At 36.7% G+C, this 14,276-nt stretch overlaps 1 protein-coding gene across 2 annotated transcripts in view; it reads right to left on the reverse strand.

Moving 5' to 3' along the window:
• Nucleotides 1-354: 354 nt before the first annotated feature.
• Nucleotides 355-14,276, reverse strand: part of ACVR2A (activin A receptor type 2A) — a 109,305-nt gene continuing 95,383 nt past the window's right edge. For both annotated transcript variants that reach the window (XM_030579491.1, XM_030579492.1), the window contains 4 exons: nt 10,779-10,893; nt 9,351-9,489; nt 6,079-6,209; nt 355-4,274 (listed from right to left, as the gene is read on the reverse strand). In XM_030579491.1, the coding sequence (XP_030435351.1) occupies nt 4,080-4,274; nt 6,079-6,209; nt 9,351-9,489; nt 10,779-10,893 (580 nt within the window). In that variant the 3' untranslated portion in view covers nt 355-4,079. The remainder of the gene's footprint in view (nt 4,275-6,078; nt 6,210-9,350; nt 9,490-10,778; nt 10,894-14,276) is intronic.

A 14,276-nucleotide genomic window follows, 5' to 3' on the forward strand; every position in this document is an offset into this window, starting at 1 on the left:
ATGGGGAAAAAAAAATGCCTAGCAGTCTTCTGCAGCAGTCTGGTTAACAAATATCCTGATAGAATTCACTTCACAATTCTCCCTTGACCTTCCTGTCAGGAAAGGATGGTAACTAATGCAGGGGAATGATCACTTTTTATGTCAGAAATGCTAGAGATAAGGGTCTGTCTCTGCTCCACTGTAATGCTGTAAATGTTGCAAAAAAGGGGGAAGTGGGGGAGAAGAGGTTTTCCTTTTTTAAGCTTTTCAAGCAGCAAAGTTTCTGAAGGTGAAGTGTCAGCACAAAATATTACCTAGATTTATTTTTTCCTAGAGAAGATATGAAAAGTTGAAAAAAGGCATATGCAAGTCATACAGTAGTCACTTTTTTTTATTTAACTTTTGGGGTAGGGGCAGAAAGAGCATACATTTTTATTTGTACAATATTTAACAATCAATCACTTTTATGCTGGGCTGGGGTTTTTGTTTTTGATACTTGCAGAAAAATAGCAAGTATAATCTGACAGTAGTACAACAACCTGTGCCCCAAACAGACAAATACAGAGAGTAAAGCTAAAACAATTGCTTACCAATATCTTGAGAGGTAACAAATAATATATGAACTGAGACTGCTTTAAAAAAAAAAAAAAAGTACTGCTGGTTGAATCTCTGAGGTAAATGATGTTCCATCAAGGATGCTACTTGTATCATTTTGCCCATAAACCTGCATATAGCTTTTTGCATTTTGTACCAGATGTTCCTAATAAAAACAAATGCATTAGAAGTTAAGAGAAATTGGAAAAAGATCAGTCCAACTGGTAATCCCACTTGTTAAACTATAATCAGCAATGCTGTTGAAACCTAGTATGAACAAGAAATACTCACTTCTGTTTCTGCTTACATTTTAGCTGGAATTCCAAGACTCTTTAAAAGCTACATGAATTTTGCTATTTCAAATAGATACAAAGTGGTGAATTTCAATCCTGATTTATAGTTTCAGAATGTCACCATGAATGACAGTGCTAGTTCAGGAACGCCAACAATTCAGACACAGTTTCTTCTGAAATGCTAAGGTACATGTAGTAATAGGTGTACAAAGAGTAGTCATGCATCATGTGATATAAAAATGTCCTAGTAGCTAATACAAACTAAAAAAATGCAGGGCTTGGACTTCCAGTAAAGCCAAAAACTGGCTAATCCATCAGTCCTGTGGCAGTTATACAGCAATCATTTAAATAGACAGGCAAAGCTGACAAGTTGGAAGTGAGCCAAGGGACTGACTTTTCTTCACAAGCCAAAATACAGGGTGAACCACTGGAATAGACCATACATGTACATATACACCACCACACATGCTGCAAGTAAAAAGAGGGACAACGGTCACTACTTCTGCTAGTAAGTAATGCCAGAATATTTTTACTAGCTTAGTTCTTATTCATTTTTATCCTCATTCATGAGTCTGGCTCAAGCATTTTAACTTACATATCTATATTTTACTGTACTATAAGTGGAACACACACAAGTTAAAATGCCCTGCAAAACACAAGTCTTATGTATAAGAACAGCTCACCAAAGTTTAGTTATTTCACCAATTATAAAAACACTTTTACCATGAACATCCTTATCAGTGTGATACTGTACTATGCTGTTTAAAAAAAAAAATCAATCAGAAAATACAGTTAGTACAATATTCACAGCTGTGGGAATTTCTATGAAAATAAATATCTTATTCAGTTTCAGGCTTTGTGATTCACCTACATCACTTGCAAACACAAAGTGCACTAGCAACACCAAAGGAGCCCCCAAACAGCATGGCCACCAGGGCCCATACCAGCAAAAGTTCAAGGATCATGCATGCAGGATGCAAGGCTCATATTGACGTATGTCCGTAGCTAGGTATGATTTCTGCATTGAATCTTGAATAACTGATCCTTATATCATCCATGCTGTTCCTCCTACTTTTGCCAGTGTTGGGGTTTAAACTTCAGAGAGCAATACAAGTTTTTGAACTAAAATATGACTGGTTTTGTTCATCTCTCTTTAGCCATGATCACTTGATGTACGTTTAAGATAATGTATCCCTGCACTGAAGGTGGAAGCAAAATGAAAATCCAGATCAAGAAAATGGGTGCATGAGTAGTTTTATAAACAAAACGAGCAAGTTGCCCTACTAGTACCAATAACGCATTAAAGCAGGGATTCTTATGGCTATCATGAAACCCTAGGAATAAGAGCGAAAAACAGCAAGCAGAACAGTATTGAGTGGTATGTTATGCATGAACAATGTTGCTATTACCCTTCTTCCCCCTCCCTGCTTAGAATATGGTGATCTAGGTCTTGTTTATAAATAAATGTTATTGTTCCCAGAGATTAAGTGCATATTATATGTAAAATTGAGTGTATTCTGTGGTTTCTACAAATAACTGTTTAAAGATAACATTCACAGTGAGCTCCTGATTGTGACATTAAAAACTTCCTTAAAAATCTAATGCATGATTTAAAAAAAATGACCTGACAAAATACATAGCATAATACTGGCTATTGTTGGTTCGGTACTTGAGTACTTTAAAAAGTTTGTTTTTTTTACTTTGATCTGTATCAATGTAAAGGATCAAATAAATAGTGTAATATTAATTTTGAAAAGCACTTTGGCACCTACAGTCAATTCAGGTTTTTTATGTTATGTTACATAGTATATAAGGCATGATCTCCTAAACCCTAAAATAATGTTGGAGTCCGCTGTGAAAGCAATTTTTTTTTTCTTTTTTTGCTAGACTGTGCTACCTATGTTGGTATTCGTTACCTCTAAATAGTCATTGCATATTTGAAATTATAGCATAACAACTAAAGTTATCCCTGAATATTTTTAGCAGTTACATCGGAAGTCTGTGGCTATCATTTTTAACATGACTCCAGCATGAACCTATGCATCACAGACATCAAATATCACTCTGACAAGATGGCAGCAAGCTTAAGTGTAGAGAAGTTGCAAATCTCAAAGCAGAGAGAGTGAGGAGTTCGGGTAATTAAGCTTCCTGAGGTGATCCTGAAACAGTGATCCAGAACGCACTGCAAACTGCTAGTGAAAGAAAGTACTCTATGCAGAACTTTTTACATAAATAGGAAAAAGCCTTCTTTAGAAAGAATAAGAATTAAGAGCCTTCCAGTGTCATAGCTCACATAAAATTAAAAAAAAAAAGTCATGCTCAAATATTCCTCAGACACAGCAAACCTAAATAGTATTTAGTAAAAATAAAATGTATGCAATATTTTGGGAACTGAATGTGAGATAAAAGCTTTAAACTAAAACAGGAAGAAAGTTTTGTTTCAAACCCAGCACTTTTTATACACAAGCTAGCACAAGAGAGGGCTAAAAACACTGCTTTAGGAATGGCCATTTACTCTTGGCATAAAGCATAGCTTACCCTTTTTTAAATAACAGTGAATTTGTAATACAGCATTTACAAAACATGGATCAATTTATTATTCAAATTGTTAGTGTTGTCAATCTCATAATTTAGCAGACGTGGAACTGAGGTATACCTTGTTGAGGGAGGTTAAAGTAATGCTTGGAAGCCTCTTTGCTATATCCCACTTGATTACTTTTGTTTATGTACATATAACAGCAGCACACTAAACATTCACAAGCTGTGTCATACTGCCATTACAATAGTCATTTATATAAACACAACAGCAAATGCAATAAAAACAAGTTACCCTTTTTTTAAATCTGAAATGAAATGTTTGATTTAAAAAAAATAGCAGTAGTTCATTTAAAGAATTAGTCTCTTCTGACAGATATTAAGAAATCTGATGTCAGTTTTTAAAACACTTGATTAGCCCGGATAGGTCCATATTCTTCATTTATTTAAGTTCCTCAACAATATTTTGCCACTTCTCAGGTCAATGTCCTTCAGGACGGGAATGCAGTCAAGTCTCATGTATTCATGTTTGGAAAAAAAAAAGTCTCCTTATTGACATTCCCAAAAAACTTACCATTCCTCATTTCACACAGAAAGTAATGACCATAAACAGTCTCATTAGCTTTAGCAGCTCCAGTTCAGAGTCCTGTTGGTCAGGATGCATAACCAGTGCAACTATCATAGACTGGATTCTTTGGGAGGAAAGTCAACATTTGTCACCATTGTGACCACTGTCACAATGTCCTCTGTTGTTATAATGTTAGTCAGCCTTTGCATCTGAATAATCCGTTCTTCTACGCAACCAGCTGATAACCTGGCTTCTGCATCATGATCCCAACATTCTTCTACTGTTTCACAGAGCATTGCCATTCCCTAAAAGAAAAAAGTAATATACAAGTGGAGTTGGTAACTGAGTTGTCTTATACCTTCATTATAAGGCCTTGTTTTCAGTTAACTGAAATTTTTGATGCCAGTTGTCTGCCTCAGATTGTTTTATTTTCGGGGGGGGGGAGAAAGTTTCAGCTAAATCAGTTCAACTGATTCAGAATGAAGATAGGCAAAATATGTTGATTTGTCCATGTTGAATAAATCTTACATCTGAGAGGTTCTATGTTTTGAAGCAGGTACTTAAATTGGGCAAGGGTGGGTCACACGTTCACTAGAAGTTTCGTGAATTTAACTGAAAGCCACTAACAAATATTGTCTACACTGAGTATGCTCCATCCCCTCACAGCTCCTATACATTGAATGGACAGAACATGAACCATCCTCAGAGTGACTAAGCAGAACTTTTATTCCAATTCCTGCATCCTGAGAGCTGCTGTGACACCAAAATAGACTGTTTTTCCCATGCTCTCAATGCTCCTTCTGCTGGTGCAGCATGGAGAAGTAACCAACCTGAATGGAATGCAGAGAGGTGAGGATAGGATAGGATACAGGCCAGAAGGAGGCACAAGTGTAGAAAAATGACTGGGTGGAAAAGTCTTGTAATCAACAAATCTCTTCTCCAGAATCTGAAACAGACCCCAGGACACCTGGGTCTCAACATTTCCATGCTGTCTAGCAAATAGCTGCAACATCCACTGACAAAAGCATTTGTTTCATCCTCTGTGTTCCAGCCACTACAGGAGGATAACAACCTAGTCCGGGTACCAGTTACTCTGAGCTAATGTGCTATGAATCTAAAGGTCCCAACCCTGCTGATGAACCATGCGGAGGTTCATCAGGTTCTGAATGATCACATGTTTTTCTCAGGAAGTTACATGACAAAAAGCTACATTAAAATAAATGTTAACGGTGGCAAAGTCAGGAACTCAGAAGTTAAGAAATGCCAGAACTGAGGTTTTGTCCATGCCTTATTCACATCAAAGCACTTAAATCCTGCCCTGAGTACAGAATTATTGATTTTCTCAATATACATAGCAACTTTGCCATCTTAAAATATAATGAGATCTCTAAGAACTACTAGTCCTGTTCAAGATTTGAATGAAATAACTCCAAGAAAAATAAGGGTACGAGCCAGGGTATTAATAGTCAGGCAGTGGATGCATGCTTACTTCCATGATGACTTGAAAATACGCTAGTCTGCTATTAGGGAGCAGCATGCTGTGAGAGGTGCTGATTTTTAGGATAAAAAAAAAAAAGTCACAATATTCAGAATTCTGAAGACATGCCACTTTTCCTAAAGCAGCGGCATCACTCAACATCTAGCCCAAACCCAAATGTAGGCAATTCGTTCTGCCCACCTAAATTATCCTTGAAGTTTCAGGGTCTCTTTACCTTTCTGAGATTGATACTGCGTTATTAAAGGCAGCTACCAAATTACCCCTCCAAAGGTGGCATCATTTCAGTAATGAGTGAAGGGGATAAATACACATCTTTATATGAAACAACAACAGAACTGCTCAGGACTAAAACTGAAGAGTCACTTCACCCACCAAGGAAGTTTAAAACTTTTATGAAGTACTTTGAAATCCTTTGGTATGAGTGCTGCATTTAAAAACAAAGTACTATAAAACATTAGTATACAGTTTATTAATTTTTCAGCAGAGCTAATTATATAAAAATACTGTATCAGAAGAAAAATGTCCACAGATAAGAATTAAATATAATTTCATGAAAGTTTTACAGTTAAAGCACAATAATACTTTCAGAACTTAGTTATTTTACTACTTACAGCATGTTTCTGCCAACACTCTCTTAAAACAGGCCTCTTCTTTTTGTGCACTACAACTTCCTGCATGTCTTCAAGGGATGGATGCTGGCCAATTTCCTCTTCAAATGGCAACATGTATTCATCCACTGGTCCTATATTTAAGAATAAAATAAATTTTGCTTTTCAGACAATTGGTACACCACAAATTTAATAAGTATGTCAAAATACTGTACAGCCATTTACTCACTATTGCCATGAAAAACTCATATGATGCCAAAGTGAGAAGCAATGGATGCTAGACTACATATCAAGAGGGTGGCCATGTTCTTAAAAAAACTACCATTCAACTCATTAAGTTACATTAATAGTAACTTATCCCCTTCAAGCTGACAGCAAAGGGCAACTAGATTGTAAAAAGATATCCAGGATAAAAAGAACAGCGACAATGAAAGCTCAGAATAAAGAAAGGTACAGAAACAGGTTGTAATGCAACCTCTGTAGGCCCACCACCAAAACTCAGAGCCTAGACTACAAGCATTTGGCAGGTACACTATGCCAGCGAAGTGTTTCTAGTGTGGACGCAGCTTATATGGAGCCTATACTAGTCTATCCTCTCCCCTCCCACAATGAAACAAGGGCATTCTTACCAGTGTAACTAGGTATACCCTAGGGACTTGGCAGCACAACTGTCGGTCAGGGATCATACCTTTTCACACACCTAACTAACATAGGTATGGCAGCAGAAGTTTGCAGTATACAAATGAACTTGGCATTACACGGAGTACAAGCAGCAATGCCTACAGTTAGGGTTGACCAACACTTCCCATTTTAAGAGCTTGTTTCCATTTACTTATGCTGCTAAAAAGGAAATAGTTTTCTGGTCCTAATTTTCAAGATGTCGAAAAAATTTCCTGTTCCAAATACTGACAAAATCATAAATCACAAATTTTCACAAACCAAAAAGCAAAACAGCAACAACAAAAGCCCTACCATCCTGGTCTGAGTCCATCAAAAAGTTTGAAAGATTACAAAATTATAAAACCCATTCTGATTAACTTAAAGTAATGATTAGCTTAAATTTTGAAATAAAGTTATATTGAACCCCAAAACTGGAATTCTTTAGAAAACATCAAAAGATATTAAGAATTTTGAAACTTATTTTTCAAAATGTCTTCAAGGTGAAAATTTTGTTGAAACTCACTTTTTCCTCTTAAAAGTTTTGGTTTGGAAAAAGCTGCATTCTTTGACAAAGCATTGTGTCAAAAAATTGCCTGAACAACTCAACTTGTAACTTTGCCAAATTTATATCATACAGGCTGAATTTGTCTATATCAAGTGTCTGTCTCTGGCTAAATTTTTTGAGGAAAATTTCAGCAAAAATGAGGTAGCATTTCTGAGAACAAGATTAGAAAAAAATACGTTTTCCTTTGGAACAGTGTCTTGATATTTGACTTGGGGAGGGCAGGGAGGATAGCCATGCTGTCAGGAATATACTTTCTGCTCATCTTTTAAAAAAAACCAAACATAAAAAACAACAAAAAACTTATTTATCCAAATAATCAAGACTTAGAATCTGGTTAGTAAATTCTCTGAACATTGTCTGTACCGAGAATGCTCCAGTCCCTCAACTCTTACATTTGATTAGACTGTGCATGCAATGCAATGATTAAGCATGCTCCATCCTAGGGTGCAGGATTTGTTCCTTGGATGTACTGAAGTCACTTCTGATGACTTTTTAGAAAAAAGATTTATTATTATTAACTGGGTACTACCATAAAACAAATGTCTGTCTGGAAAGCATCCAGCACACGAGAAAAGTTTCTCTGGCTCAAAGTTCTTACAATATATGAAAGATGGGCAGATAGAATTCCTCCTAACCACTGTCTATTCATCTAACTTAAATTAAGGAAGCACCAATTATGACTCCATAATAAAGGCTGAGAAATTTTGCATGTAAGAGCAAGAATTCTCTGCTACATATGAAAATTACACCCTTTCCTCTCCAAAGTTACATCACTTACTGAGTAAATGATTTTTGTGAGAATTCAGAAGTACATTGGTTAGTTTATGAATTTAAATTAATTTTAAAAATAGGTTAAGAAATTTGGCACCCTATGTCAGACCTTTATTTTGTTCCCCTAATATCTTAACAGAAGAACACTGACTCTTCAAACTTCCCATATAATTAAAACTTGCTGAAATCTTCTGGATAAGTTACATTTGAAAAAAAAATAGATTCAATGGACACTTTTTGGTGTTTTTCATAACTGAAAGTTCCTGCTTCAGGTTAAGCTGAAGGATAATTTTCAAGGAGTTACAAGAAGAACTGTCCTCTTCAAAAATAGCTGCTGTCTCTTACTGCCATTCATCTGCTCCTCAGTGTTCCCTCCGACTCCTGACAGCATTAAGGGAATACCATCTTCCTTGCAAGGAGCTTGGCTTCATTCCTATTTTCAATAAAATAGGCAGTGGCCATTTGGAGAGGGCAATTCTTCATAAGTTTCTCTGAAGAAAATTTCATGCACCAGTGTACACTGGAGGGACAAGCTTTCCATTATGGAAAAAACAAAAAAAAAGGTTAAATTGAATCCTAAATATTTTTCTTTACAAAAACCACTTGTTGCCCCTTACTAGTCAGAGGACAAAATGGTGCAAGAGGGGAAGAGCCAGCACAAAGTGTGCGCAGAGGAACAGAAGGGTGCAGGAGGGAAAAGGTTAGAATTTATGCATAATGTCTGTGGAGAAGACAAGAGGGAGAGGGAACGTGTGTGCACAAGGAAAGGTAGGGAACAGGAGTGAGGGGGAAACTGCAGTGTTCAGCAGCTGCTTTGTGCTGGTCTGGCAATATAAAGCAGCTGTAAGCCCCCGTTTAACTAGCCAGCATGATCTGGCTGCTTTATGCCTCTGCAAAGGGACATAAAATAGCTGGAGAGTACTGTGATTTATTAGAAATATCACACGGGAGAGTCTCTTTGAATTTATTGTTTAGGGTTCATGTATGCTTTAAAAAAAATTCAGACAAAAGATATGTTAAAAGGATTTATTAAGACTGGGATACATATAAGTAATTTAGGGTAATACATATTACAGGGATGTTGCATGTATCCTACAAAAGCAACCATTTTAAGCCTGGGAAATTCAGAGCTTAAAAGGGAAAAAAAAAAAAAAAAAAAAAAAAAGACAACGAAAGACATACACACAACTCCCACTTCCCCCTAACCCCCGAGCAGATTCAAAATTTTAAATACTGCGCTATCGACTATGTATTTTTATAAATTAAACATTTTGCTTACCATCTGACGCAGTACATCGGGATGCCAGTTCCCACAGGACTAATCCCATGGCATACATATCTATTCTCAGAAATGCATCCCTTTGGAAGTTTATCGCACCTTCTAATACTTCTGGAGCCATATACCTTCGTGTACCAACCTTTTAAAGATATTCAAGCATAAAGTGTTACTGCACTAAATTGTTTATTTCAAGATAAGCAAAAAGACATTGACCTTACTGTACAATTCTCTCCCCCCATCCCCCATTTAAACAAAAAATCCCAAACCAAAAAAAAAAAAAAAGTTGTAGTCACTGCTTTTACTTTGGACTCAATCCAGCAAGGTGCTGCATGCCCTCAACTCCCTTAGAGTTGAGAGGTTAAGGACACTCAATACCTTGACAGTTTGTGCCCCCACAGTGGATTTCTAGAATGCATAAAAGTCTGCATGTATATTTATAAATAATTTAACATTAATTTTCCTTCAGCAGATCTGGTCTTTTCCTCCCCTCCCTTGTATCTTATTTTCTTCCTGGTTGCTAGAAGACCATCATTTCCTCCGCTATTAATATTAAAGGTGTCACACACAGATTCCTGTAAGTAAATCCTCCAAGGCAGTTGACACTGAAGAAAAGAAGATCTTCAGATAGAATTATATTAGTTGGCCATGATCAACTATGAAACTGAAACATCACATCAAGTAATTTACTGAATTAGACCTAGAAGAAAGCTACATTTCTTCCGGTTAAAATTCATTTAGTACAAAGGGCCAAGACAAGGCACCATTCACAATTAAGTCCTTCCACAATACTTTTGCCGTGATTTTTAATTGGCTGAGATTGTGAAGGCCTTAAACACAACATGAGGGCATTTCTGTGCCTGTAACATAATACCTTTTGAACACTGTATCTGATCCATTTCAAAATTTCAGTTAACATTCTATGCACCAATAGCTGGAATCCTACTAATTGTCGGGGAAACTAGAAAAATCAAAAGGGGGCACACATATGAAGCCTCTGCCATCTGTTTAGCAAAACCATAGCTTAAGGACTTCTAATTGTCTATGGTTGATGGCTCCATTAATGCCTTCCAGAAGAAAGTGCTCAGCCCTTCAGCACAGGAAGAATGAGGGATCTTGACATGGGGTGCAGTATGGAGGACAGATAAAGCCTCCAGCATGGCAGAGAGAATGGGGGACCCTGGAATGGAGGACACACATACCTGGATGGGAGGCTACTGGGGGAGTTTCAGGGTATTCCAGACTTAGAGAGGGATGGGGGTGGCACACAAACTGGGGGAGGTGTTGGAGAGATGCAAAGAGCTCATTTGTGCAACAAGCTCAGCCTACAGACGCAGCCAAGTGTGTGACCACCTTGGAAATAAATACCTTCCAAGCTACAAACTGAAATATAAGCATTGTTAGTATTTAATTTTTATGTAAATCCATTACCTGTCCATGTGTGTCACCTGCAGACTTTCCAGCCTCAAACTTTAAAGCTAGACCAAAATCAGCAATACAAGCTGTAAGGTTGTTTTTCAATAGCACATTCTTGCTTTTGATGTCCCTTCAAATTAAGGGGGAAAAAAAAAATACCCAAATTATACAACACCATCTAAAAGGTCTAAGAATAAAAGTGTTAATGGAATAAAACAAAGGATCTTGCAGATGCATAATAATTTGAAAACATAATTATGGTCTAAGAGTATATTTAAACACCATTAAAGGGATGACAACAAAAGCTAAAAGACAATGTTAAGTGTGGCAGTCCATCCTTAAAATCATGCTGTTTAAATATTTTTAAAAGTGATAAATTAAAACTGAGTACAGTACATTCTTTAACTATGAATTTATTGTCTTTCTGGTTTAAGAAAACCTTATTTGTAAAATAAGTAAATCTGATGTAGAAGTATCAGTGTAAACAGGACAGAATGTACTTACTGGTCACTTTCTTGACTTTTAAAAATGGAATTGTGCTTCAAATTCAGCCTATTCCTGCCACATGAATGGGAAAAGGAGAGAACCCCTTGAGCAGAGATAAAGGCCTTTGAAGTTTTTCTGATAAGAGGACCAATAGCCCAAATAAGTAAAAGAAAATTCTTGTTCTACCAGGTGGCAGTTTATCTTCCACTCAATTTTCAAAGGGTTCTTCCCAAAAAATCATGCCCTTCATCTTATTGAAAACTAGGTCTGGAGAATTACAAAAAAGAAAAACTAGGTAATCGGCACAGGCCTTTTGTGGTTTTATCACAAACTCATGTAATAGGCACATAACACCAAGATAGATCTACCCATAATGTGTGGTGTAGAGAAATGCTCTTCTTTCAAAACATCTACCATATCATTAATACTTTCATTTAAAGAAAAGGTGCTATATGGCATCCCTGGCACACTCCAATAAGAACAGGAGTTCCTAACCCATATTGCTTTGGTGTAGAACCTCCAAAATATATCACAGTCTTAGATTGGTACCTATTCTCCTTAATTTCACCCAAAGTTTGTCTCAGTTAATAGACTCAAATGCCATCTTTAAATCTATGAACACAGCATATAATTTAATACCCTTAACCACAGTATATTTATAAATCATGGAAGAAAAATAATCATCAGTTGTGGCTCTATCCGCCCTAAAGATGGACTGCTCTTTGTATAGTAAATTAGCCTCTGAAGCCCATTTCAACTTTAGATAGTAAGAATCTGGAGTAAGTTTTCCTTGCCACATCTAACAGACTAATAGAGTGAATGAAGCAGGATTCTTTGTCCTCTTTTTAAAAAATAGGAACTATAATACTAGACTTCCACCTAGCTGGAATCCATCCAAGATGATTAATGACAGTAAATAATTTAGCCAAGACTGGAGATTACCAATCAAGAGTTTTCCTGAATAACTTCAGCAGGGGAAAAAAAAGTCTTCCCCTGGACTTTTTTCCATTGTTGGGCTAAAATCAATGAGTGGATTTAATTGTGCTTTACCGAAGGACAGAGTGATAAGTTTATGGAGGGGATGGTATGAAGAGATTACCTCCAGTGGTACATGGCCCATCTCCAGCAGCCAAAGATGAGACAGTAGACAGGTAGGGCCCTGAGTCACTACAGTCAATTCTCTCCCAGGTGTCTGGCTGATAGATCTTGTCCACACTCTCAGGGTTTATTTGAAGTTGGGAAGGAATTTTCCCCTCGAGGTCAGATTAGCAGAGACCCTGGGATTTTTGTTTGGTTCGGGTTTTTTTGGCCTTCCTCTGGAACATGGGGCACAGGTCACTGGCTGGTTTGAACTAGAGTAAATAGTGGATTCTCTGTAGCTTGAACCCTTCAAATCATGATTTTAGTAACTCAGTCTGAGATTAGGGGTCTAGTATAGGAGTGGGTGGGTGAGGTTCTATGGCCTGTGATGTGCAGTGGTGAGACCACATGATCACAGTGGTCCCTTTTGGCCTTAAATGCCTAAGAGTCTATAAATTGAAGGGATTTCTCATTGCACCAACTATAGGAGAATTAGAGTTAAAAAAAATATATTATTGGAATGTGCTATCCAGGCTTCATCATTAATATGGGGTTCCTCATCTGGAGTATATCTACCAAGGCCTGAAGCCACCATGTTCCAAAACATGGAATAATTTTCAGCTTTAGCTACTGCTTCAAAATTGTTACATAAGGATCTCAGATATTCTTGGCTTTCATTACATAATAAACCTCAATATCTTATTCTGGCAGCTACTAACTTCTGAAGTAAATTAGGAGAGGGATCTTATTAACTATATGTGCAACAGCAGATTTTTCCTTCACACAGTCCACGTCAAACCAAAGTGCGCTAAACTTTGAAAGCATTTCTGGGATAATTAAAACCAAAGTCTTCTTGTTTAGAGAAATGTGGCAGTAAGGACTTGACCAGCAATTCATGAGATTCACAAATTTGAGAAGAATTCTCAGACTTAATTATTATGTCTCTGAAAAAATTTAACATCAGTCCTCCAATCTCCAAGATAATTTGTCCATTTTAGTCTTTTACAACCACATTGTTCCAAACGGAGTAATTAAGGCATCATCATCCATCAGAAATAAAACTCTCCCCAAAAAGGGCACATCATTCATAATTAGAGAGGTTGGCAGTCACTATCTGGGCAAGAAAAATTTACATAAATCCCTAAAGGAAGATCAATTATATAATCAATACTACTAGAACCATTTGATGAAATACAGGTAAACTGTCCACCTCTGCCACATTTTTTTTTCCATGTACAGGTATCAGATTAAACTTGTATAACAAAACCTTTAATTTTTGACCAATGTTAACCACCTGATCTCTAGAGCTGAGAGGGAAGTTCAAAAATCTCCTCAGTGTTTTCTTCCCCTGATACTGATTTTGTTGGAGGACCTATTGGAGCATTAAAATCTCCCAAAATTAGACAAGCTATATCAATTTGATCATCCAGGCACTCCCACAATTACTCCAATAAGAGGAGGAGAATGAGGGGAAAAGAATATTTAATATTATAATTTGGAGATCAGGAAAACACTAAAATACAGCCTGAATGCCCTGACAATTTGATTCCAAAGGTAAAACCCAGGATTTCAGGCATAAGGAAACTAAGGTTGCAAGTACTTCAGATATATGACCCCTTACTAACAATCAATTTCTTCCTTGAAGAAAGGATTCAAACACAAGAAAGATTATGATTTAAGATTCACTAACCATGTTTCTTGTTAAAATAAATCAATTCAAAGGCTTCCAAAAATTTAAAAATCTCCATATCATTCATCTTATTTTTATAACCACGAATTCCAGGATAAAGTATGTAAATTGTTCTGGCAAAAGCTCTCCTTGTGTAAAGGGAAAGAAATTGGACAATCCAGTCAGACATAAGAAACAGACCTAACAGCCTCACTATAAGCATTTGATTAATCTCCAAATACCACTGTATTCTAAAGAGCAATCTATGTGGGAGATTT

This window comes from Gopherus evgoodei, chromosome 11, assembly GCF_007399415.2.
Source record: "Gopherus evgoodei ecotype Sinaloan lineage chromosome 11, rGopEvg1_v1.p, whole genome shotgun sequence".
NCBI lineage: Eukaryota > Metazoa > Chordata > Testudines > Testudinidae > Gopherus > Gopherus evgoodei.